This window comes from Ictidomys tridecemlineatus, chromosome 16 (genome assembly GCF_052094955.1).
Source record: "Ictidomys tridecemlineatus isolate mIctTri1 chromosome 16, mIctTri1.hap1, whole genome shotgun sequence".
Classification (NCBI taxonomy): Eukaryota; Metazoa; Chordata; class Mammalia; order Rodentia; family Sciuridae; genus Ictidomys; species Ictidomys tridecemlineatus.
Window position 1 is genome coordinate 49,219,125 of NC_135492.1, and position 27,718 is coordinate 49,246,842.

At 38.0% G+C, this 27,718-nt stretch overlaps 1 protein-coding gene across 5 annotated transcripts in view; it reads right to left on the reverse strand.

The window, feature by feature from the left end:
• The window catches only part of Chl1 (cell adhesion molecule L1 like), a 595,242-nt gene that overhangs the window by 54,457 nt on the left and 513,067 nt on the right, over positions 1-27,718 (reverse strand). For 4 of the 5 annotated variants that reach the window (XM_078033574.1, XM_078033576.1, XM_078033571.1 and 1 more), the window contains 7 exons: positions 24,336-24,526; positions 18,950-19,055; positions 17,525-17,712; positions 4,917-5,039; positions 3,788-3,958; positions 2,726-2,773; positions 1,192-1,312 (listed from right to left, as the gene is read on the reverse strand). In XM_078033574.1, the coding sequence (XP_077889700.1) occupies positions 1,192-1,312; positions 2,726-2,773; positions 3,788-3,958; positions 4,917-5,039; positions 17,525-17,712; positions 18,950-19,055; positions 24,336-24,426 (848 nt within the window). In that variant the 5' untranslated portion in view covers positions 24,427-24,526. The remainder of the gene's footprint in view (positions 1-1,191; positions 1,313-2,725; positions 2,774-3,787; positions 3,959-4,916; positions 5,040-17,524; positions 17,713-18,949; positions 19,056-24,335; positions 24,527-27,718) is intronic. The other variant, XM_078033575.1, reaches the window with a different exon arrangement.

The following is a 27,718-nucleotide window of genomic DNA, read 5'->3' on the forward strand; positions in this document are numbered from 1 at the left end:
TCTGGGTGGAAAGAACAATCTACCAAGCATAGGATTTCTTGAAGCACTAATTTCCATGCCTTTTCTTTATGATCTAATTTAAAATCAGTCATTTGGAATATACACTGAATAATGAATGAGCGACTTTAAAAATTTCAAATCCTTGTTCAATTCAAAAGAATATCTTTTTTTACGGAATTCCTGGTATTAGGGAGGGATGGTTCCATGCAGATGGATAGTGGTAGATACAGGTGACCTGGTGTGACCAAATATTAAATAAGAGGGCAGCAGTTTACATAGACTTGAGAAGCTATGTGGTAGGCATTTTCTCAGAGCACAGAAAAAGATAACAGGACACCATCAGTATCAATGTGAGCCTTCCACAACTCAGTTGTAACATCCTTGCTACTCTGTATACAGCAATAGAATGCCTAACCAGAGATATGTATTACCTCCTGTGGGAAACAAAGAACTCGTAGGTAAAGGACCCTAACAAGAGTATGTAAGGCTATGCCTCCCCACACTTAATGCTAACCAAATGTTCTGGATAAGAATCCACTGAGCCTATGTCGGCACGAATACACACTGCTTCCTGCTGAATGCCCTGTTGTCCTGTGGTTTTGTGGGAGAACCCTGCAACAGTTACTCAGCAAATATAACAACTCCAAGAGATGACCAAGCAAGGCCCCTTAGGGCTTTGGTGGAGGAATTGGAAAAGTGTACTGCTTTTTGAGCTCATTGGGTTTTGACATGAAACTTCCTTGAATTCCATGGTCTGAACCTGCTTGTGTCCAAAGGGCAGTGGGATAGAATACCAATAAATAGGGGTCCTTGGAACACAAGAAGGGGCAGAGCTGGCACTGTAACAAACAGAAGTGGGACCAGCCAAGTGAGCAAAAAGGGCAAACCTGGCCCAGGAGGACCAGGGCTCATGGCTAGCCACCTTAGGCTGCAAGGTACGCAGCCATCTTAGACCACCGGCTTCACAATATATCACCAATCAACACAGAGGTGTGATGACAAGCCAGTTTCAGTCATGGCCTCGAGTCTGCAGGGTGACATCCAAGCCACTTCTTTGAGACATTCGGTAACCAGGATTACTTTAAAGAAAAGAAGCGAAGCATTTAAAATCGTGCATGCAAGCACATTTCTCTTGGATGTCTCATTCTTCAGGGAGTGGACCAAGTCCCGAGCAGGAGCCAGAGTACTCACAGGCCCTCGGCGAAACACTCCAGCAGCAGGGTGTCCCCTCTGAGGACAGACACTGAAGACTCGCCACCACTCTCCGGGGGAGGCAGTAGCAGCCTAGGCTTCCTCTGCTTGATGGAATTGGCTACAAAAGAGAAAAGAAAAGTCAGACATTTTCAAAGGCAGCTAGTTAACACTCTGTGGCAATCTAGGTAGGTGTGTGTGCCTACGCGTGTGCACACATGCATCTAAGTACAGACACCTATTTCTATGTCCTTGTGGAAACAGACTGCCCTTCCTCTTTGCAGAAAGCATGGGTTGTTCCTGAGATGTGCTAAGTGCAAGGAAAAGTTTTATGAATGTTATGACTTACACCACCTCATCTAATTCAGAAAATCAGCATTATTCCAATAATTTCTCAATGAAGCCCTTAAGTTAATTGATAGGCTATGATTTTATATTCTGCACTTTATCCAGTCAGCATCATGCTTGATGGCTATGTGATCTTTAAAAAAAATTAATTAATGTCCTTAAGTATTTGATAAGGTTTCTATTAAAATACACTTCCTGGGCTCTGAATTCAGAATTCTGATAGAAGGAGACTAGGGCATTGCTAAGTTGCTGAGGCTGGCCTCAAACTTGTGATTCTTCTGCTTCAGCCTCCTGACCTGCTAAGACTACAGGTGTGTGCCACCACACCTGGTTGAAAAGATTTCAATTCAGTGTTAGAAGATATAGAAAAATATACGTTGAAGTTATTGATGGCCAAGAAAACAACTGCTGATGAATCAGCCCACCTTAACGCTGAGGGTATGCCAAGGGGGACCCTCAGCCACCTCTGCTGATATCACCCGTGCATTAGAAATCTGAATTCAGTCTCTAGTCCACGTGATACGAGGACTACACACTGCATTTCTATAAATGATTCTTCTAACCTTAGAAAACTAGTCCACTCTCTAATTAAGCTTGAGACATCCTACATTGAACACAATTTCTGCTGAATGATCTATGGAAACAAATAAAATTAAAGATTCCGTAGATAAATGAGTGGGGGAATTATTTCCAACTATATTCTTTCTCAGAGAAGCACCATGCATAATGGCCTATTAAGTATTTTATGAAGTCTTACAGGAAAAACAAAACGTGCATGTAACACAGTGTTTCTCTATTTCTCTTGACACTTAGCTTTATATAAAGGAAGGGAAAAACTGAATGGCTATCAACCTCATAGACCATGAGACATTTTGAGAGGCCCCAAATAATTATTCCATCAAATATATACATTATACTATAGCTATCTATCTGTACGTTACTTCTATTAGTTGTAATTTTTGCATTATATTTAAAAAGCTACAGATTTATAGAGACAATTCCTTTTGCATGTAAGAAGAGAAGGGAGATAACTATACCCTCTATGCTAGTCCCTTACTAAGAATATTACCATTTTAATAAACTCATGAAGGTAGTAAAGGAAAAAACTCAAATTCTGAGATGAAAATGAGCTACTTTAGGTGAAAAAAAAAATGAGAACAGTCTATACATGCCAAGTTCGACTTACCCTTGGAACTAATTTCTGTGGATGAACTTGAATCATTAGCATGCTTTACTGAAATATAAAAAAAAATATGGAAGAAAAGAAAACACATACATAATGGAAGATGCTGATATCAAGAAAGGATGAAAAATCAGATACTTTTATGTCAGGAAAATTACAACATGAGGTCGAACCAGGCTTCACTAGAACATTGGACTAGAGGTTTACATGGAAAAAAGGATTTAAGACGTGCTTCCTCTTGAATCACCAAACGTTAATCCAGTTGGGGAGGACACAAGTCACAGCTGCATTAAAGAGAAATTAGGATCCTCAAAAAGAAAAAAAAAATGTTGTAGTGAAGCCTGGCACCCTGTGCATTCATACATAATCACGAAAAACTCATGTACCAAATTAGACAATGGGATGCTGATGCCAACTTTCCATATACCAGGGCCAATTATGCAGTCGGGGAAACGGTTGGGGATTATCTCTTCCCTTTGAATCTTATGGTTCTTCCTCCCACTAATTACTTTTTTCCCATTTGGGAACCCAGACTGGCATCTGCAGAATCAAGTAGGAAAGAAGGGGCAATTGGAATAACTTTTGCCAATTTGGTCCGAGGACAAAGAAAAAGCTTGATGTGATGGAAATGTTAATACCAGACTCTGTATTTTTTGACTCTTTGTTACGTTCTCTCTCATTTTCAGCCTGCTAGTTTATCCAAGGTCACAGTCAATCAATGCCTGAGACGGGCTTAGGGGAGGAAAAAAAAAAGAGAAAGAAAACCCTGGGATTTCACTGTGCATTTCAGCCACTGAAAATGCCTGGATCCTGCAGACGTCAAATGAAACACATTTGTACTGTGAATTGAGATTTGATTTTTTTTTTTTTTTCTGGCTGCCAGAGACAGAGCTACTGTGGACCTGCAGCTGCAGATGTCTCTTTCATCTGCATGCAGTCTCTAGAGTTGCACTCAACAATGATGGAAAAGACCAGCCTGTCTTTAACTGTCTTCACTCAGGATGAAATTATACACCGTATTTGCATTCAGCGCACGCGATGCCATGATAAATTATTTGGACTTACAACTGTTCACTGTGAGCTTCATTGGCATCTTTTGTACGATAGTCCTTAGTCTTGGGAACGCGGCAAAGCAACAATAATCGTTCCGACTGTCTTTTTCTTCCACGTTTGCAAAGTACAGATCTCCCTTTTGGCTCATGTATACTCTCTCATCTTGTTCGATGTGTTCTAATTCTGAAAAGAAATACCTTATCATCAAAGGGGGGGATGGTGCTACTTCATCATTTTCATTTCTTGACTTGATTTTTCTTATCTTATTTTTTATTGGTTTGATTTTTCTTATGGACAAGAAATCTGTGCATTCAATTTCTTCTTACCCTCTAGGTCTCTCTACCTGTGCTGTGCTGGTTGACAATGGCTTATCCAAAACCCGGTCAATTGAGATCAAGGTCTACTTCTTACTTTCATTTGCTTCAGATGGTATTTCTTTAAAACAGAGCTCCCCCCAAAACTGATGTCTATAATATTAACCTCTCTGTCCTGGAGGTAGCCTGGGAAGTTCTAGAGTGACTGGAATGTGGAAATTTTGACGGTAGCCAGGAGTAGCTTCATTTGCTACCTCCTGAGTGCTGGACAAATATTTTTCTCTGTGGGCCACAGTGAAAAGCACATCCAGAAAGACGGCTAAGGCTCACTAGTCATGGCCTCTATAAGAGCCTGAGATTTCAGATCGAGAGTCAGCAAGCCTTTTAGAAAATTGAGCACCAAGGTGGATACTAAATATGCTGTGCGTCACTGCGTTTAGCGGGTAGAACATTGCTCACAGAGACAAAGTAAACCAGCAACAAAATCAAGTCCTCCTCCACTCTAGCATGCCCTATATACCAAGGGTATACCAGTTGTTTTGGAATATGGAAACTATCCTTTTACAGACACACTCAGGCATCTGGATAACCTCTCCTCTTTGAAATATGATAAAATCGAGAGATACCTTTAGTACTTTTCTAGTGTTTTCCAGTGCTCTCTGTTCAGTTTGTGTTCAGGATGAGGGACAAGGTTTCATTGGATCCCATTTTACAGACCTACTTGAGTCGACATGGATACTGCTATAAGAATATTTTATTTTTTGGATTTTTTATGTGATTTCCATGATGCATGATGCCCTGCCCCCCAGGGACAGAGCATTACTTACCTATATTCATCCAATAAATGTGTAGCGGCGGGAGACCTTTAGGAGGAGTACACTGGAGGACGATAGGATCTCCTTCCTCCACCTCCAGAGGCTCAATTTTTTCTTTGGGAAATTTGGGAACACCTGGTATGAAGATCATTTTAAGACATTTCAAAATGAGCTTTTCGTGTCAGCTAATATCTTAATAAATTGTCCATTTTTAAAAAATATATAAACATTTTTAGGACACTCAACCCTTGTTCTGACATTTGCCCAATAGAGGTAAGCACTAGAAAGATTCTGATACACATTCTCATGCAACTTTGCAAATCAATTCTGCACTGTGAAGTCCTAGAGAAAGATATTTTTTTGCTATGTGACATCAGTAAGGCAAAAAATACACCTGTACATATCTTTCAGAGCAGGGGTACAATCACAGGGTTTGTTCTTTTTAGTTTTGATAGACATGGACTCTTTTCTCTCCAAACACTGCAATTTCTTTTTTGGCCATGGTGTATTCTCTAGCTCTTGCTTTAGTGCAAAGGCCTTGAATGTGATTGGTAACTATTCCATTCAGAGTAAAAACCACATCAAAAAAAATTTTTTTTTTCAAAGCCCATGCATGTGGGAAAAATCACAAAAACATAATGAGAAAGTCAAACAGGACTACTTTAAGTTGCAAAGAGAGCCAAAACCACCTTGGAATCACTCCAGTAAATGAAACCTTAAATGAAATGGAATTGATATATACAGAAAGGAAACTTTCTAATATTTCCACCTTTGGTCTCCTTCTCATATTGAAGTCAATTACCTGAAAGAACAATCCAGTTACAACGGGACTATAAATCAGAACTGCAGAATGTAAAGTGCAACATCGATGTTTAATATTGTTCTGAGTATTTACAAGGATATTCAAAATGCATACTGCCTGGATATTGTATGGGCACCTTTCAACTTTCTTGAAATTTGCATTCTAGAGTTAGGCAAACTCTGGAGGAGAAAATAACCTCATGAAAGAATTAGCAACAGTCCTGCCCTGATGGAATTTATTACCAGGTTTTCCCACTGTTATCTTTTTTGATTAAGTTGTGATTCACAATCAATCCTTCTTTTTCTTGGAAATCCAAAGCCCTTCTTATTATTGTGGTCTCTTTTGAGAAGCTTTGTGCATTTCCTGTACATTGTCATGCATCCCTTCAAACTCAACCCCAACTCTTGAGTCGTTGAGGGTATTTGCTGACATTTCTCTTATGGGTGCAACGGCTGTTTACAATAAATTGCTTTCTGTCTAAATTCAGGGGCCTTTCAAAGCTTAGCATTGCAGGAGGTTACTGTGGGATTACTGCAATGTCTCTGCAATTTGGGAAAAGCATACTTTAGTTCTCTTTCTAATTCAGCCATGCCACAGTGCTTCAGTAGATGGATTCCCTCTTGATCAAATCATCCGATCAGATGTCTCTTGGAAACATATTTGAAATGAGGAGCAGCTGTGAATCATGCTTCTGTTACAAGTAGCACAATATTCCCACTCCAAGTACATTCAGTAAACTCACTCTGCTAAGATCCTAGGTAGAAAATATCATTGGCGGCTATTGGGTCAAGCATTGGCTTCCATCGAAGGCTAATGTTATTCAAGTCATTCTGGAGGAAGAACTTCTTAGGCCAATAAGATGTAGCAACTAATACAAAACTGTCAGGTGCCCAGGGCTTCAAATGCAAATCACCTGTTTAGTGTTACTTGCTATAACTGAAGTTCAAAACATGCACACTGCTCCATTAGGCAACTGTTTAATCTGTTTAAACTCAGTTACAAAGAGCAAAAGAGGCGAGGCAAAGTAGATCAGAAAATGGAAGGACGGTAATAATCCTCCATAATAAGCCAACTTTACAAGGCTTAATGTAAATACACAGGTCGCTGGATGATATCTACAGTAAAGTAGATAATTAATAAACTGCATCAATACCTAATTGGAGAACTGATTTCTCAGAGCATTCAGGGAAATTTAATGATTCAGAGAGTGCAACTAGGGAAGCTCAAACACACCCTCATTAATTAAATGTAGATTATAAAATTCTAGTTATAAAACTATAAATATGTAATCCAACTAGCTTCTAAAGCATCAATAATGAAAAAGGAAAGGAGAGAAAATTTATACATCTACCAAACCCTTTACACAGGCCATAAATCTTTGAGCAGCTTTTAACTAAAGACGAAATTAGTATCAGGAAAAAAGGAAAGAATATTTATATATTTATTAATTAAAGTTTCAGAAGGAACACGGTAAAGGAAATTAATTTGTCAGGATGTTTTAGGTCTTACTTGACTTTGAAACTACTGAGTCTGCTGCTACCCTCAAAAGTGCAAAAAGTTTAATATTCATGGATAAATGTTAGATTCAATTAAGATAATGCAAGAGTGAGCACAGAGTTGATCTCAATTCAAAGGAAGACATGACTCTATATAACAAGTCAAATAGCCGGGCGCACACCTGTAAACCCAGCAGCTCAGGAAGCTGAGGCAGGAGGATTGCAAGTTCAAAGCCAGGCTCAGCAACTTAGGGAGGCCCTAAGCAACTTAGCGAGACCCCGTCTCTAAATAAAATATAATAAAAAAAAAAAAGGACTGGGGATGTGGCTCAGTGGTTAACTACTCCTGGGTTCAATCCTGGTACAAGAAAAAAAAAGTCAAGCCACTAACTAATTGTGCTTTTCTTGTGACATGCATTAATTAGCATTATTGAGTGTGGACAGATGAGACTTTAAAAAGTAAATTGTAAAACAACAATTTTTGTGTGTGTGATGCAACTACAGTGCTCTGGCTTGCCAATATATTTCCAAGGGGAACTCCACCAACATCAAAAATCATGTTTTGGAGGTTTTTTTTTTTAATTTATGTATAACAGTGGAATGCGTTACAATTCTTATTACACATACAGAGCAGAATTTTTTTTTGTATCTCTGGTTGTATACAAAGTATATTCACACCAATTAGTGTGTTTCTACATGATCATCACATTCCACCATCATTTGTAACCCCATGCCCCCACCCTTCCCCTTCAACCCCTCTGCCCACTGGACATAACCATGAACGCCTTACTCTACATCAGTATCTACCTAAACAGGACTTACGGAATGTCCACAAATCCCATCAACCACGTCCAGATGTTTCCTTTCCAAATAACATCAAATCAGCTCATCGAGCACATGGCAACTTCTGTCTCCCGAATGTTCTCAAAGGGGCTGAGTATGAAGTCTAGTGAAGAAATTTCTAGGAACCACCCCAAGAATGTAAGTGACACTTCAATGTGTTCCTGTTGGGCTTCTTCATAACTTCCCCTTGGTCTCCTTCAAGCCCAGCACACCTTTACATATGAACTCTGTGGGAGTTGAGTTCGAAAACTTCAGGTGCTGCCAGTGAGCTCTGAAAACTCATCATCTTGATTCTTTCAATCCAACATACAGAAAAAAAAATGACCTCTTTGTATGGAAATAGAGAAGGCTTTGACAAAAATGTTATATCTAGAAGATATGCCACAGGATAACGTGGTTTCTAGCCTGAGCAGTGCCCCTGTACCATCTCACTAATAACTTTACCTTTCAGGGAGTTTCAGTAGAATTCACACCTGTGTCACTTGGAGGTAAAAGGAATTGGTGGCTTCACCCCTACCAACTTATGGAAAACTGCAGATTTTCTTGGGCTTTAAAGAAATAAAGTCAAAGGTTTCCCTGCTATTTGATTCTGCTATTCTACTACCAAGCTACTTTTTCAATCATTGAGCCACATCTAAAAAAAAAATATATATATATATATATATATATATATATATATATATATATATATATATATATATATATATATATATATATATATATATATATATATTGTTGTTGTTGTTGTTGTTTTGAGACAGGGCCTTGCTAAGTTGCTAAGGGCCTCCCTGAATTGCTGAGGCTGGCTTTGAACTTGTGATCCTCCTGCCTCAGCTTCCTGAGCCACTGGGGTTAAAGGTGTGGGCCACCACACCTGCCCCAAGCTATTTTCAAGGAAGCACATCTTTCTGCATAATTAGAGCATATGTAACCGGCACCATCGGAGTAGATGGTGTATAACGCCATAAAGCATCAAGTCACACCTGTGAACTCTGAAGTCAGTATCTTTGGGTTAAGTGCTACCTTGGTCCTTGAATTTTCTTAGGTAATATGCTTCAGTTTCCTCATTTGTAAAATGCAAAACACAGTGATGCCTAACTCGCTTGATTTGTGTCAAAGTTTAAGTATCATATTTCATAGGAACCAACTCAAATAATCCCTGGCATTTCAAAAGCGCTCGATGTACATGGTAACTATTCAGATATTGCACCTTTGCAGGGTACACACAGCCATATGCCTAGAGATGAGACCACCAAAGGACTGGAGGGCTCTCCTCAGCTGCTGCCCTGGATGCTCCTTGTAAGCCTGTATTTTAACAACTTTGGTGATTTTATACGGATAGTTGAAAGAGGAAGTGGAGAGGAGAGAGGGGGTGGTGGAGATTGCATATTCCCTGCACAGCCTATGATTTATTTATTGAATTATTTCCCCCTACCCATCCCTGGGCTAATCTTTCTTTGCCAAAGAGCTCTAGCTATTTTGACTTGCATCTCTGTTTACAGAATTGGCCTGGTGAGCTTTTGAGTGCCATAGATTTTGCTTCAATGTGCTTGGCACACGGCTTCTAGCCCGCCGTCATTATCATGAATGCAGGCTACTGAGCTTGCGGGCTAAATTTCCCCCCCACCCCCAGCTTCCATCTGTAAGGAGATTTAATTGATTCCCATTTCCTGTAGAGTACCCCATTAATCCACTTAGGACTGCGGTCTTCCTTTCAGCCCATGAGCTTCTAATGAATCCCCGCAGAGGAAGGAACTCCAAGGCAGCCCGCTTCACGCCCGTCATTCACGAACCCTGATGAATGAGTGCAAAACCCTCAGCCACAGTTAAACCCTGAAAATTCAAAGTTGTCCTCTCGACTGAGCAAACCGATGGTCTTCGGTGGGTTTGCACATGTTAACAGACTCGTGTGTTTTTTTCTTCTCCTACCCCTCCCAGGCCAGAATGGTAAGAAGCCCAGGTTTGGTCTTAAGGTAAATCGTCCTGAGGAATTTGAGGAAGATATGCAAATGTAGGGAGCAGCGGGCACATTAGTCACTCTAATTGGGTTTTATTAGCACATTATATAGATGATTTCATCTCTGAGTCCACCATTTCTTAGATTATTTCCATCGCGTGTGGACACTGAGTGATGACTTTTATTCTTTCTTTTCTTCCTCAGCCTCTCCAGGATAAATCAATCACTAACAATATGCATTCATGCAGCATTTCCCAAGCCGTGAAAGGAGGGAGGATATGGTAGCCCACCATCTTTCTTACTTTTAAGGATTCTAATTAGTTTGTACGACAGTCTCCAACAAGGACACCACTGAATGCTTTAAAGACACCAGAGACTTTACAACAGCACCAAAATTTATAATAGCCAAAGAAGTGGAAATAATCTAAGTAGTCACCAACATATGAATAGAAGAAAAAAAAAATGAGTTCATCCATATGATGGATCATTACTCAGGAACAGAAAGGAGCAAGTATTGAGATATGCCACAGCACTCATGAACTGCAGGAAAAAAAAAATACTACCAGAAAGAAGCCATGTGGGAAAAAAAACCTGTCTATGATTCCTTTTGCATAAAATGTCCAGCAAATTAAATTTAGAGAAGGAAAACATTTGATGGGTCAGTAGCAATGGCTGACAGGTGGGAAAAGAGATTAAGTGCAAATGAGCAGAAAGAAGTTCGAGGGAATGTTGGAATTGTTTAAATGCAAAATCGCAATGATGTTGCATTAAATATATATATTTTTTTTTACTAAAAAGTCCCTCACTGTGCATTTAATACAGTTAAAACCATGACGTGGCCAAGATAACTTGAAACATAAGGTGTGGAAAAGATGGCCCTTTTAACAAACGGTGCTGGGAAAACTGGAAATCCATACGCAGAAGAATGAAATGTAACCCCATCTCTCACCCTGCACAAAGGCCAAAGTGGACCAAAGATCTAGGAATTAGATGAGAAATCCCACAACTGCAAGAAGAAAATGTAGGCTCAGCACTCCAACATGTCAGCACTTCCTGAACAAGACTCCTAAAGCACAAGAAATAAAATCAAATATCAAGAAACTATGATGGTGCATGGGGCAGTGGCACATGCCTGTATTTCAGTGGCTCGGGAGGTTGAGACAGGAGAATCGTGAGTTCAAAGCCAGCCTCTGCAAAAGAGAGGTGCTAAACAACTCAATGAGACCCTGTCTCTAAATTTTGTATATATATATATATATATATATATATATATATATATATATATATATATATATATATATAGGCTGGGGATATGACTCAGTGATTGGGAGCCCCTGAGTTCAATCCCCGGTAACCCCTCCACCAAAAAAAAGTCAGATGCATCAAACTACAAAGCTTCTGCATAGCAAAGGAAACAGAGTTTGGAAAAAGACCCTACAGAATGGACGATCTTTGCCACCTGCTTTTCAGATGGTAATTAATATCCAGAATATGCAAAGAACTCAAAAACAAAAAGAAGAAGAAGAAGAACAGACATTTCTGAAAATAAGAAATTCCTCAAAAGAAATTTCTCAAAAGAAGAAATAGCAATGGGCAATCGATATATGGAAAAATGCCCAACATCTCTAGCAATTAGAGAAATACAAATCAAAACTGCATTGAAATTTCATCTTGCTCCAGCCAGAAGGGCAAGTATGAAAAATTCAAGTAATAATAAATGTTGGCAAGAATATGGGGGAAAAGGCACACTCGTATGTTGTGGGGGGACTGCAAATTAGTGCAACTACCATGGAACGTAGTATGGAGATTCCTCAAAAAACCAGAATGGAACCACCACATGACCCAGCAATCCCACTTCTCAGCATGTATCCAAAAGATTTAAAATCGGCACAGGTCAGTGACATAGCCACATCAATGTTCATAGCAGCACAATTCACAGTGGCCACGCTATGGAACCAGCCCAGATGCTCTTCCACAGATGAATGCATAAAGAAATGGAGTATTACTCAGTCATAAAGAAGAATGGCATTATGGCATTTGCCAGTAAATGAATGGAAGTGGATAATATTATACTAAGTGAAATGAACCAGTCCCAAAAAGTCAAAGGTACAATATTTTCTCTGATACAAAGAAACTAATCCAAAATAGAAGGAGAGGTAAGAATTATAGAAAAGAAAAAAAAAATAGGAGAGAGAAAGAAAAAAAAAGTGTGATGGAATTTCATCAAAATAGAAGAAAGATCAGTGGAATGAAACTTGGTGAGCTTTTATATAAGTGTACATGGATGTGGACGGTGGGTACCAGTACTGGGTGTATCCACAGGATACTAATTAACAAAGAAAAAGTGAATTGTAAGTGGATTGAAGAGGGATCAGGGGAGTAGAGGGAGGGCAGTGGGGACTGAATTGGAGTGGGCTGTGGTCCATGATTTTCTGATTACGTCAGGGTGTATCCTGGTGTTGTATATAACTAAAAAGGATTTTAAAAATCAGAGAACAGAAAAATTAGTAGAAGTTGGGATAGATTAGAATGTTACATGGAGAGACCTTATCTGACTCCTAAAGGGTACTACATTAAGTACCATTATTTATATAATTATATTAAACTCTATGGATAGTTTATAATGAAGGCAAAAAAAAAGTTTCTATTTCCCACATACACACACACTACCACACCCACATTAAGTCTTATATTATTACCTACCACTATGGCTTGAGTACCAAATGTGTTAACAGCATGGTCCACAAGATGGCGCTGTTGGGAGGTGGCAAGACTTTGAGGGGCAGGGTCTAGGGAGAGGACCTTAGGTTATTGGGGGGCGTGTCCTTCTAAGAGATAACAGGGCCTTGGCCCCTTCCTCTTTCTCTTTGCCCCAGCTCATCATGTAAGCAGGTTTTGGACTTTCTCACACTCCCTCCATGATGTCTGCCTCAATACAGGCCCAAAGCTATGACGTCAGCCCACCATGGAAATGGAACCTCCAAAACCATGGGCACAAATAATTTTTTTCACTTCATAAGTTATTATTTTTTTATAAGGATAGAAAGCTGACTGTATTACACCTAGGAAAATGGATGGCATATGAGAAGAGCTTAATGAAGGCTTGTTGACTAGTTCACCGACTAAATCCCTATGCTACATCTTAGAAAACCAATTTAGTTCAATGATTTCTCAAGTATGTATAAATGGTACATTCTGCTTGTTGGGCTTTTTTTTTTTCTTTTCTTCACTCTTTCCCTAGGAAACTAAACGGAAATATTGTTGAAAATAGAAAGAACTAAACAATGCGTATAAAAGTCTGCATTTATAGTGAACAACAACTGAAATGGCAAAGCTCCTATCAATATAAAAGAAGAATCGATTCTCTAAAGCTGAAGAGGAAAATCCATTGTTAGAGGTTGTGTCGGAAGTTTTAAATGGTCTCAGATTGATAAACTCCTAAGGACTGGAATGATAGTCCTATTCAACATATAGATGATTACGGAAAGCTGTCCAATGATAAAATAATTTCAGGAAAGGCTGGAAATGATGCATAAGAAACCCAATTTATTTTGATCTTTCCTAGAGCAGCAGAAAGAGAGAGAGCAATTACCCACAGTGTAGTTTAGATTCAACTCTCAATCTCTTAACTATAATTCTGTCATATTCTGGCCCAGAATTACCGTGGATCTTTTGTTCGTCTGTGCACTTAGTCTACTTAGCTAATGAGAGAAAACACTTTTAAAAATCTTTTAATTGTAGAATCTCACAATCATGCCATTTCTTTCTCTGCAATAGGTCTGGTGACTGCCTTTTCTTTTCTGTCTCCATAGCAACCATTTGAATTCAGGTTAGGTATCACCCTGATGTCTTCTTGTCTTCTAAAACAGATGCTTAATCTCTTTCTCTCTTCTTCTGTCCCTCAAATTTCTAATCTTAATTTATTTCAGGTAGCTACATATACAGAGTTTCCCTCAGGCATAAATGTGGGATTTACTTTGGATAGCAAAATCTTCGATGCTCAAATCCCTTATACGTAATGACATAAAATTTGCACATAATCTGCATGCATCACCCCACATACTTTAAATCATATCTAGATTATATATAATATCTAACATAATGTAAATGTTATAGAAATAGTTGTTATGCTGTATGTTCAGGGAATAGTAACAGGGAAAAAGTCTATACAAGTCCGGTACAGGTATAGCTGACTCTCTATATAATAGAGTCTCAGGATTCTCAGCCACAAATTTCAAGGCAATACTTCCTGATCCAGAGTTCATGGGCATTTCCTATTAAACGTCATTGCAAATTTAAACTTCTAAAGCCAATTTCCAAAGCCCATGTACATGCTGTGTCAATTACTATGGTTATAATACCTCAATAATCCAGAACATCTATTTCAGATGGATCACTATGCTATGTACTTAGTAATTTTGAGTACATAAAAAGGTGATCCATAAAATAAAGGTAAAGAATGTGAAGAAGGAAAGAAATACAACTAAAATCCTTCCAGGCACCAAAGTAAATGAAGATGTATCTTTTTCACTATAATGGTTATATACATCGCTCAGTTGAATTTATTTTCTGGTTCCACAGTATGTCTCCCTTCACTTTAATCTATTGTCTTATGTCAGCTCAGTCAATTTCACTCCAAAATTATGTTACCGAAGAAGCTTACATCATTGAATTTTATCCCCTCTCCTTTTCCTACGTTTTAAAGATGATAAATATTCCTGTAAATAATGCTATTAACTGCATGGAGCATGTTTCGTTACCTAGAATTTTCACTATCCTCACTTGACAGTATCTTCTCTTTCCCTGTATTGCTATGGTTTTAGATATGAGGTGTTGCCCAAAAGCTGATACATGAGACAGTGCAAGGAAGTTTAGAGGTGAGACGATTGGTTTATGAGAGGCTGAGCCTAATCAATGCATTAGTCCACTGACGTGGATTAACTAGGTGGGTGGATTAACTAGGTGGTGACTGTGGTCTGGTAGGGTGTGGATGGAGGAGGTGGGTCATTGAGGGCAGGCCTGTGGGGTTTATATTTTGTCTCTGGTGAGTGCAGCTCTCTCTGCCAGGAGAGAGACTCCACTTTCAATTTAATAATTTTGTATGCTTGTGGTTTAGAATGGCTATACTACACTTTACTGATTGTCCTTAAGTTGGAGCATTTATTCTATCTACTTATATCTTCCACCATGATGTTCTGCCTCACCTCTGGGCCAGAGTGATGGATTCAGCCATCCACCTCTGAAACTATGAGACCCAAGCACACTTTTCCTTCTCTGAGTTGTTCTTCTCAGGTCTTTTGATCACAGCCGGAAAAAAAAAAAATCTGACTTGTAGAACACTTATTGAACCCATGATTAGTTAGAAAAATGTTAATGAGTTTTCAAATATGTAAGTTGTCTTTAGATTCCATTTATAGTGATTCTAACTTAATTATATTTTGATTGCATTTCTTTCATAGTTCAGTGTTATCAAATGTGATTTTTCTTCTCTTACCCATGGAAAAAAATGCATTTCACAGTTTTAGATACAATATTCTATACATGTTAATTAGCTCGAGGTTATAATTGGGTTGTTTAAATTTTTATGGGATTACTAATGTTTTTCTCTGGTTGAGTTACAAAATAATGAAAGAGATATATTTAATATCTCTCACTACTATGACAGATTTGCCTATTTCTTCTTTCAGGTCTCCTTTTGATGCATACATTTCAGTATCATATATCCTAGTGAATTAACTTCCAGAAAAGATATTTCTAAAATAAATATTTATTTGGACTGATATGATGAATACCTGCTTTCATTTGGAAAACATTTATTCAGAATAGCTTTTCCATCTCTTGCGATTTAATAATTTTGTATGCTTGTGGTTTAGAATTGCCATACTACACTTTATAGATTCTCCTTCACTTGGAGCATTTATTCTATCTACTTATATTTTCAATTTGTGATATACTTAGATTTGCTTCTTATATTTTTTTTCCATTCTGCCTGTAAATAATACCCTCAATGGCAAAGTGATTCACGGTTTGCCATGATTGTTACAGATGGCTCGGTCTCCTCTGCGAATGGGTACCCACATTATTTAAGGGGGACCATGGGTTTAAGTCAGCTTTTTCATTGCTGTGACTAAAGGACCTGAGCAGAACAATTTTAGAGGAGGAAAAGTTTATGTAAGGGCTCACAGTTTCAGAGGTCTTAGTCCATAGAAGGCCAGCCCCATTCCTTGGGGCTCAAGGTGGGGGTGAAAATTATGGGAGGAGAGGGTGGTGGAGGGAAGCAGCTCACAGCACGGTGACCAGGAGGCAGAGAGAGACTCCACCTGCCAGATACAAATATATACCCAAAGCCATACCCCAATTCTACCTCCAGCCATACCCTACCACTTCAGTTACCACTCAGTGAATCTCTATCAGGGGATTAATTCACTGATTGGGTTAAGACTCTTAATAACCCAGTGATTTTTCCTCTGAACCTTCTTACATTGTCTCAACGTGAGCTCTTGGGGGACACCTCACATCCAAACCATAGCATAACATGTAACATGCAACTAACTCATTATTTATTTTTTACTTTTTATTGCTTCTTTTTAGTTATATATTATACATAAAAGCAAAATCTATTTTGGTAAAATTATACAAGCAAGGAATATATCTTATTCTAATTACGACCCCATTCTTGTGGGTGGGCACGATGGTGGGGTTAACTTAGGTGTTTTCATATGTATATGCAGGAAAATCATTAATATGATTTATTTTACTGTCTTTCCTATTCCAATCCCTTCCTTTCATTCCCCTTTGTCTAATCTACTGAACTCCTCTTCTTCCCCTCTCCACCCCTTTATTCTGGTTTAGCTTCTACACATCAGCGAAAACGTTCGACAATTGATGGATGTCACCTAGCATGACAGTCTCTATCTCCATCCATTTACTGGGACCACGGAAATTGTTTTGCTTCACCAAAAAAAAAAAAAAAAAATGAGACAGGTGACTGGTAGCTTCTTGTTGAAGCATTTAAGATCCTGTACAAGCTGTTTATGTTCACTCCCCCAGACTCATGCACCAAGGTGGAAAGTTTCCTAACATGCAACCCAAGGATGATGGTATCTCCATCCACGTGGATCACCCAGAGAGCTGGCCCCTAAGCATTGCCCAACCCATAGCTACTGACTTATCAAGAAATTAATGTGTGTTGACACTGAAGCTGTGGAATTTTCTATCACTGCAGATTAGTTTAGCTGATCTAATAATATGTTAAACTTAATCCTGATCCTAGGAAGCACAGTGAGTATTATTTTCTCTCTTGTCAGATCTAAGGTTATAGAAACAGCAAATTATGTTGCTTTCCAAAGTCATCCAACCTTAAGTTGTCAAGACCTGGAAGAGAATTTCCCCTTCCCATGAATGATAAGGCATATATAAATGGCCTAAATCAATATTGCTTTATTCAACGACAGCCGGATGCAATGCTTCTCTAATACTTCTCTAAAATGGTTGTCAATGAATGTTCCATTGGAACACTTACCCGGAACTATAAATTCTATTTCTTCTGACATAGCCACTCCTAGTTTATTAGAAGCAAAACAGCGATATTTCCCTTGAAAGTGAGATATGTGTCCCTCATTTGGGATCTTGAATGTTCCCGAATTGTTAGACACAATTATCCGAGGGTCCGAAAGATTGAAAGGCTTGTCATCCTTAGTCCATGAAAACCTACAAGAGAAAAATCAACTTCATGTTCCTAAAAGTCCTAACGGTTCTTAATTTTTAAAGATATTTACACACAAGTACACAAATCGACAAAACCAAGACATTTTATGGTAAAAACATAATGTAGTAGAATACAATATAATACAAACAAGGGTCTCAGAAGAATCTGAGAGATCTTACAAACTGTACAAATGGAGTCTCAGTGAAGAGAATAAAACCAAAGACTGGTTTTGTTCTATTCCTCTTATTTAAGTTTCTTTTTTACAATTAGAAATGTAATGCAGTATAATTATTTATAGTTTAAAGACTACAATAAATATAAATGTACAATGTAATTGTGTGTGTGTGTGTACATGTGCAAGTGTTTGTGCAGAGAGCTCACTCAAAATCAAAAACACACACGCCAGTTCTGTTAGTTAGTCATAGTTCTATTAGTCACGTATTTGAGACCATGCTAAATACATAACTTTGCCAGTTGAATTGTGTTCATTCTATAAAGGTACTAAACACATATTTTATTACTCCGCTATCTTCTGTCAAATGGTTACTATTTTACTTATTTCATCATTTCCATGTTTAATACAATGAAAAATAACCCTACATACATATTTTTTGGTACTGGCCCAGATATTTTCTTTAACCTAATTCGTTTAAGATAAAACCAACAGACAAACAGGAAAATAAATTTTTATGTTTTTAATAAATGTGGCAGCATTGGGTTCCCCAAAATACACACACACACACACACACACACACACATAGTTAAATTCCTTCTCCATTAAAAGAGAGTCACAGTTCTGTGGACAGTGATGTAAGGTTTTTTGTTTGTTTGTTTGTTTGTTTTTGGTACTGGGGTTTGAACCCATGGGTGCTTAACCACTGAGCCCCATCCCCGGCCTTTTTTATTTTTTTTACTTTGAGACAGGATCTCACTCAGTTGCTTAGCACCTCACTGTTGCCGAGGCTGGCTTTGAACTCGCGATCCTCCTGCCTCAGCCTCCTGAGCCGCAGGGATGACAGGTGTGCACCACCCTGCCCGGCTGTGATGTAACTTTTTTATATCACTTAGGTAATGTATAAAATAAGGAGACTTTATTTTCATAGACTTTGTATCATACACTTGGGAACCCTGAGCTTCCGTTCTACATTTATAATGCAACAAGTTCACGGTGGTCAGATTAAAAATTAGCATGAAGGATGGTGTGCTCTTCAGTATTATGTGGTTTGAAGGGATACTCACTCGGGTGGCGGATTTCCTTTGGCTTCACACTCAATTTGAAAATATTCATCGAAAGGAAAGGCGACTTGCACTTGGGACTGCTTAGTGATGGTTGGAACCTGTTGAACTGAATTAGAGAACACGTCTTCAGAAGGTGGGCAACAATTACTGAGCTGTAGCAGAAACCCTTCCTCTGTGCTTTCTCTGTGGGCTGACAAGGAAAGTGCAATTCATAGACCAAGTGGGACTTCCTCTGGACAACTCTATTCTCTGCTCAGGAATGTCCTTCCCAGTTGTCATTTTGAGTTGCCACACATGTTCATTTTACTGAACCCCAGAAAAACGTCATGATTTTTAAAGCAAAAGAAAAACTATCTTATCACAGTCTTAAAAACATCTGTTGCAAAAATGATTGGCATCCAGTCTTTGTTGACAGGAGTACATATTTTACTTCATTTGGTCCTTTGGGAAGTTCTTCCTAGAGCTCTCCATGCTTCTATCTAGATATTAAAATGAATTCACTGCTTTTCTGTTGGTACTTGCCATTGATAGGCTGAGTTACTTGACAATTCTATTATTGAACATAAGAGGTTTTTTTTTTTTTTTTTCTATTTCTTTTCTTTCCAGGTAACATGTATTTGAATAGCTATCCAAGAGCATTACAATTTTCCTATTGAATTACTGCCTGGTGATAAATTTCTAGGAATGTACATTAAATGACAACGATGCTACATAGATGCTAACATTCTACCCAGGGACAGTCCCCACAAGCAACTCAAGATCACCGTGGATTCCACATTGTTACCACCGTTAAACTCTCACGTGCAAAAAAGATTCCAAAAAATCCTTTACTGTTTATTACAAAGGAAAATCTCCCCTGCTCATTCTCTTTATCTTATGATTTCTGCAAATTGGTTTTGTTCAAAATAAGTTTTCCCATGGATTGATTTAGCGTTCGTCATTTTCCATGTTAAAAATTATATCTTTTATCTTTTCAGTTACTTCTGTTTCCCCTTGTAAAATTGAACCGACAAATATTCACTGATACAAAAAAAATAACAGCTAGTTCATAATCTGTCGGGGGGACTGCAGTTGACACCTACTTGGTACTCAATGTGTCCCCTCAACCTCTCACACAGTTAGTGACTGGCAAGTTAAATCAGCCTCAAAGCAAATTAAAAAAAAATTTTAAAAGCAGGAGGTGACTTTGCCTTTCCCTTTGTTAAGCAACTCGACTGTCTTGACTATGAAACAATGAACTAAAATAACAAGGGAGTCGATGAATAAATAAAATGCATTACAGATACAGATTTGGATCAAATTTTGGAATATGAAACTGATAAAAATGCAAGCACAGATTTACTGCATTTTTTTTCCCAATTGAGATGCTCCTTTTTTAGTAAAGTCCTTAAAACTTGCAATAAAGCCACCAGGTTGAATTCATAAGGAAATGCAAAGGGTTTCGAACCAGGAACCATCTTTGGCAAATATATTTTGAGAAATGCCATCTGCCCTCAGGCAGTGAGCCCAAATAGATGACTAATGTTCCCCACTACAGGGACAAATCAAATAGGACCCTGAGACCTGGGATGTTGACCAGGCCCTAAATCACTCACTCTCTGTTCTCACAATCATATTTTTAGGATGCCGCCTAAATGACTAGTTTTCAAGAATTTTAGTCTCAGGACTCATTTAACCTCTTAAAAATTATAAATTTAAGACCCGAAACACTTCTTTTCATGCAGGTTATAGCTCATATTTACAACGTGAAATTAAAACAGAAAATCATTTAAAATGTTAATTCATGTCACATAATTGGATCCATTTTAAAATAAGTAACGTTTTGTGAATAACACTATCATGTGGAGAGTAGCATCTTTTTTACATTAATGCAAATCTCTGCAATTTCTCAAGAGAAGGCAGCTACATCCTATATCTGCTTCTGCATTCTCCCTGGTGCAAGAGGTTGATTTATTTAAAGATATGAGGAAAAACCAGCCTTATGCAGATATGTAGTTTAGAAGCGTGGAACATTTTAGATTCTTTCTGACTGATGAAGGATCATCTCCCTGACTAGGACATCAGAATTCAAAAGCGGTAGTTTCTAAAATGTTTGTTGCAAGGCAGAATCTGCAACCTATCAAAATGAACTTTTTGTGTTCTGCGGCCTTAACACAAATTTACCTGTTATTTTTAACTTATGCATGATTTTGGAACAGCCCACGGTGGTCCTTTCAAAAAAAGTATTAATTCTATAGCTCTTCTCAGCGGAGACACATTTCATCCCAGCAGATCAAAAATTCACTCTTGTTCATCTCACCACTGATCCAATCAGAAAACTCATAAATGTGGGGGAAACTCAAGGTCATCGTGGAGAGCATAAGTTTTCCAGGATTCTAATTTTTGCTTGAACACTTCAATTTTATCATTGACATTCGACTGTGGGTTGTTTATCTTGAAGTGACAGGCTTCCTGGGTTCATTTGGAAGAAAATATGTGAGCCACCATAATTCACCTGTCAGTCATGCTTTCACGAGTAAAGGGCTCAAGGTCTCAGGCAATTGCCAGAGTCAAGAAAAAGACAGTCCTCACACTAGGGTTCGGCAGATCTATCTCACACCTGCTGCATGACCAGTGCATCCCAAAGTTATGACAGTGTAGTCAAGGATGGAGAGTTAGGGAAGTTTTAAGAATGCTTCGCAATTTCAGCAATTGCAGTGTCCAGCAGAGCTGCTCTGTTCTATATTTTGGAGGGGTTTGCTTTACTATGAGAATTCAGCCAGGAAGAAAACCTTGAGCACTATTTAGTGTGGTTTGGCGCTGAGGTCCGACTTGTTCCTCAGCAGCACTTTTCTACCTTTGCTTTTGCATCATGAATGCAAATGACATGAAGGACATTTCAAAACAAGTTGACTTCGTCGACCATCTGAAGGCATACTGGGACTGCCAAGGTCCACAAACCAAACCACACGTTAAGCACCAACAGTCAGCCTAGAATAATAACTGAATTCCCTTCCCAATCCCCAAATTATATTTCCTTTATTTTTATCTAATAAATCTGATAAGAGTGTTAATACTTTATGAATAATAACTAGGTTCAGTTATCAGTTGGAAATTCAGAAACATTTTAGCCATGCTCAAAAAAAAAAAAAAAAAAAAGAATCCATCTATTCATTGACATTTACCTTGTTTCTGATTGACAGTTATTTCTAAGTCTTGAGCTCACTGCAGATTTGTATTATTTAAATCTTATTATCGTCATAAATGGGCAGAGAAGAAGCACAATGGTGAGAGTCCCTAAGACATCAGCTAATAATTTGAGAACAACTTGTTTATTATAACATTATTGTTTCTTAAATTTGCTAAGGTTGTAAAAGCTCAGCCATAACTAATTATTCATGGAATGGAGCTAATAACCTTTGGGTATTTATATGAATATATATTCTCCATTATAAATCCTTTCCTCTATAATTAGGCCAATTACAGAGACACCAGACGCGTTGACATTCAAATTGGATACCTGCCTTCGACGCATTTAGCCGCGAGTGCTCTGGAGGACTGAAATAAACAGATACTATTCAGTTGCTCTGAAAACAAGCCATTAATATTTTATAACAATCGTCGTCGTCAAAGGACACCACAGCATGAAAATGAATAAGTCACCGAGACAACCAGATAAAAATGTGTGCGTGGATTAATACCAAATTTCACATCCTTCAACCCTGATCAGCAAGGGAGAAAAGAAGGAAGGAAAAGTTAGGTGTTAGAGAAAGGGATGGGGATCACTAATGTCGGTGGCACCTCCGCTGCTGTCACGTGCTTCTAGAAAAGAATCTACGGAAGGGTGCTTCAGACTCTCAGCCAGAAGGTCTGCAAGTGGGCGAGTCCAGAGTGAAATTCCATGGATCTTACAAAGGCTGGAAGGTTTGCACTCAAAGTACACAGCACTTTAAATCTGTTTATCTATATGACAGGGAGTAAAATTCCTTAAGAAATGGGAATTGCGAGACAGAGGTTTAACCATCAGTTATACTTTTATTTATTTGTTTGTTTGTTTGTGAGGGGGGGTACCAGGGATAGAACTCAGGGGCACTCGACCACTGAGCCCCATCCCCAGCCCTGTTTTGTATTTTATTTAGAGACAGGGTCTCACTGAGTTGCTTAGGGCCTTGCTTAGTTGCTGAGGCTCTCTTTGAACTCATGATCCTCCTGCCTCAGCCTCCAGAGGCCACTGGGATTATAGGTGTGTACCACCGGGCCCAGCTAACCAACCATTATAAATAGTCGAGAAGGGATTCCCAGCTGGGGAAATGGAAGGGTACTGGGTGAGGCGAAGTCCCTCTCCATCAGATAATTTAAAACCAACCTCAGAAATGGTTTAAAAACACATTGTAGTATATAGGCAGAGAGTTGTTTTCTTTTCTCTCCATATAAAGTCTTCGTACTTCAAAAGGAAAAGTTGCAGTTCAATGTTAGCCCTTTTCTACATTTAGTGAATTTTATGAGGTTAGGACTGTTTCTCGAGAATTCAGATTATTCACAATGATCATGCCCAATGCCAAGATCCTAATAAACAGCCAATGCCTCTTATAACTCTCAGATTATATATAGAAGAGACAGAAGAAATCATCGTTGAACTATACCTTAAAAATTCCTCAACAACCTCTCAAGGATCTTTAATAGCCTGCGTTTTTACAACATAAGAAATATTCTCTAAGTACCTACATTCCGTACTTGATGTACAATTTTTGAACTGTGAAAGACTTATCATTTGTTAAACCTGACTTATGATGGGTAAAATTTGCATCCAGTATTACCAATATATGTTAAGAAATCAATATTTGCAGTATCACTAACTCTTAATGTGGAATACACATTACATAATATGCTAGTCTTGGAAATCGTATCAGCTTATTATTTCAGTTATAAAATGACGTTTTGTTATTTCTCCAAATGTTTTCATTTAAAATACATAATTATTTTGAGAAAGAATACAAAATTTACTCAATTCCTTTTTGCTGCAATTTGTTGAATGCCAGTAATTTCTAAATAAAAATTATCCTTAAAATAAAAATGACTTAAACATATAAAAAAATAAGAGCTGTAATATTGTAGAGTATCTTAGACAAATGGCAAAAATCACCTGATTTACCAGTCATGTTTCTTGCTATAGGCCACGTTTGCATAAAAATAAAATCCTGAGCTATAAAAAAATTATAGTAGCCTAGTGTCATCCATCAAAGAAAGAAAGAAAGAAAGACATGCATGAATCCTTATGACAGATGGTTAGAAAATATGTAGAAATATGATGAAAAAGTTACTTTCTCAATTCACAAGTATTCTACTTAAAAACTGAAATGCAAATACAAAATTCCACAACAGGTATGGTCAAAAGCTGTCGCCGTACCTGAGAGTGGTATTTCAGTTGCTGCTGACGACTGTAACAGGAGGAGAATCAGAAATGTGACGAATCCTCTTCCACTTAAAAGTGTCCCCATGGCTCTTCAGGAAGGAGGAGAAAGCCCAGAAAGACTGAAAACGGTAATGTCTCTCTTACTTCTCCTGGATAGCTGGGCAGATGTGGACAACTTGGAAACTCTAAAAATAAAGAGAATGATATTTCAGTTCATGGACTCCAATGTCAACATCCCAGAAATAAAATAAATATTTCTGTTTGAAACCATTTTAATGAACCTGTTCTCTAACAATTCCACACAAAAAATGTGATGTGTTTCTTCTTTATATTTAAAATACATGACAGTTGATATACAGTATAATATAAATCATAAACTTTTTTTTTTTGGATACCAAGGGTTGAACCCAGGGGTGCTTTACCACTGAGCCACATCCTCAGCCCTTTTTATTTTATTTTTTATTTTGAGCACCTCATTTTTGCTAAGTTGGTAGGGCCTTACTAAGTGGTTGAGACTGGTTTTGAACTTGGCGATCCTTCTGACCCAGCCTCCCTCTGAGATGCTGAGATTACGGGTACGCTGCCAATCATGACTGGTCCCGTTAAATTTTCCAATGAATCATGTTTGCAACTCAAAGGAAATTTTTATTAGAGAGCACCCTAATACAGTGTACTGAGCGTCAATGACTATGAAGATAATTTCACTTAGTTTGATTCAAAAGGCAGCTCTCTTACAATCTTTTTTTTTTTTTTTCTATCAAGCACCGAATCCTATCAAAGTCATCCCTAAAGATCACACAGACAAATCTTGGATCCTTCTGTGAAATATCTCGCTGTGTTCAATGTTGTCACAATAGAAAGTGAATATTTTTAGCAAGGAATGGGAAAGGAGGGGGAGAACAAATTAATGAGGATAAAAGCCTTTTCACTAAACTACAGAAGTAGGTTTGATTCAAACATAAGATAACACCTTCCGACTTAAGCAGAATGTCTAATTCACTTCAAAGTTACCACCAATGGCGACTGGTCCCATTAAATTTCCCAATGAAACAGAATAAGGGCAAAATTTCAATTCTCCTTTACTTTGATAGTAGGATATATCATTCCCCGCCCCCAAACATTGTAATAATAGATATATAAACATTGTTTACTATGTAGTCCTGAAAATAACAACACAATGATAATATGCTTCAAATCATATTGCTTTTTCAAATGTGTAATTTTCTCCCCTCCCACCCCAAAACGTCAATTACTCTTTTTGTTCCCTTAGAATTTTTTTTTAAGAAAGAATGAAGACAGACACAGAGAAGTCACTAAATTTATATTGAATTCCAAGTATTTTGACTTTTTAATTCACAAATGGCAATTTAGAAGATCAATGACCTGTGTCCTTCCTATACAGGAGGAGTAGATCAAATTTAAAGTACCACCCGATGTGACTGTTTTATAATTTTGGAAATTTTAAGGGAGAGAAATCCAGTTTATATTTTTTACTTTAAGAAAAGTTAGATTGAAGGGAAAAAATAAGTCAGATTAATCCCCTCCATTTACACTCTCTCCCAAACTATGATCTAGAATAACAGCATTATTCAGTTTCTTTCGATCCCAATGATTCCCATGGGTAAAATGAGAATTAGAGAAAAAAAAAATCAATTTGGCTTGTTTCAGAACATTTCCTAAAATGAGAACTTTTATCAGTAATCTAAAGTACTTCCATGTGCGACAGTATGTTAATTGACACCCCCTTTTAAAAGAAGTGTTATTCTAATCAAACAAATAAAACACAGAAAATGTTGATTTTTATTGTAAAAAATGAGACACTGATCAAACTAAATAAACTGAGCTTTACACATGGGTACAGATTTGGGAGTTACCAGGTCATGCATCTATTTCGAAGACAAAAAAAAGTCGAAAGAGAACTAATGCCTTCTCCTTTAAATTTTTCTTTTTGTTCTCTCTTCTGCAACAGTGTCATAATAATGATATAAATTCATTATTTACAGTTGCACATCACTCCTTACCTGCAATGTATTATTTAATATTCTGTTCCATTAATACTCGACAGTGATTTCTTTAATGGCATCTCTATGTGTTTAATGAGCTGCCCTCCATTTACAAGAGGCAAGGCTTTTGAAACCACGGTGCTATTAGGAGACCATATTTCCAGATTAATGTCTCATCTATCATCCCACTCCGATAGAAGGACAACCAAATACGTTGAGAACAGACAGGGTCAGTTTCAGTTACTCTCCTAATTTGAGCTGGTGAGTTGGAGGGTCCCTAATTGGCACAGGACACACTGGCTCTTGGCTACTAGTTGTTCAATAGTGGTGATCTGACTTTGGAATTCAAATGATATTCAGTACATGGTCCTGACCCACGAAATTCTGCCCCATGAAAAATGTCACATTGAACCCCTGCCTTTAAAAAAAAAAATAAGACAAAGACTACGTATTCAGAGACCTAAAGAATATTGATGACTTCATCAGGTCCCAGAATACGGGTCATGGTTAATTCTACCTCTGACCTTATCTCCTGCAGGGAATAGCTTCAATCTACCTGAAGTGAATGTAGGCTCATAGGCTATATCATTAAAATTACTGAAAGTTAATGTGTGACCCCCTGCAAGCAAGATTCCATTAAGTGGTGACAGAAGCCTCCAAATAGCTTTTAGATGGGAAAGAAAAGTCAGCCTTAATTTCATTGTCCCGTGCATAAAGGGCACATTGTTCGGTAATCCTGTTTTACAACAATAAGACAGCAATAAAATTATATCCCCATTTATCTCTCTTTAAAGAATATGAGGTTAAGTTCTCCTGCCAGACCGCAGAGCGAAAATGCATTATGGGAACTCAGGATGGAGCTGATACTTCAAACAAGAGTGAAATATGCTAAACTATTTTGGAGACCCAGACTCACAAAGCTGATATCTGAGAGCTTATGTTAATTTTTAACTCAGATCCAAAACCAAATCAATTAATGTTCCTGCATCTGGATGAACTGGATCGAGTCTTTCTACTAATTTAACTCCTCCTTGGAAACAAAAACCATCATCTCTGACATCTACCTGCAGAGAGATTCTAGTGTCATATCATACAATTGATGCACCTGACCACCTGTGCTTTTCCAGGTGCCTGGTATGTTAAGAATTAAGAGTATTTCACAAGCACAGACATACCTCATAGAGCTACAGAGCTACTTCTGACACAACAAAAGATAAAAAAAAGTGCTCTGTACTTTTTCTAAACAAAAAACCTGTAACCTATTATATGATCAATATTAAAAAGTGACCACATAGATCCCTCCAATTTTATTTCTCTCTCTCCTCTCTCCTATCTCTCTCTCTCTCTCTCTCTCTCTCTCTCTCTCTCTCTCTC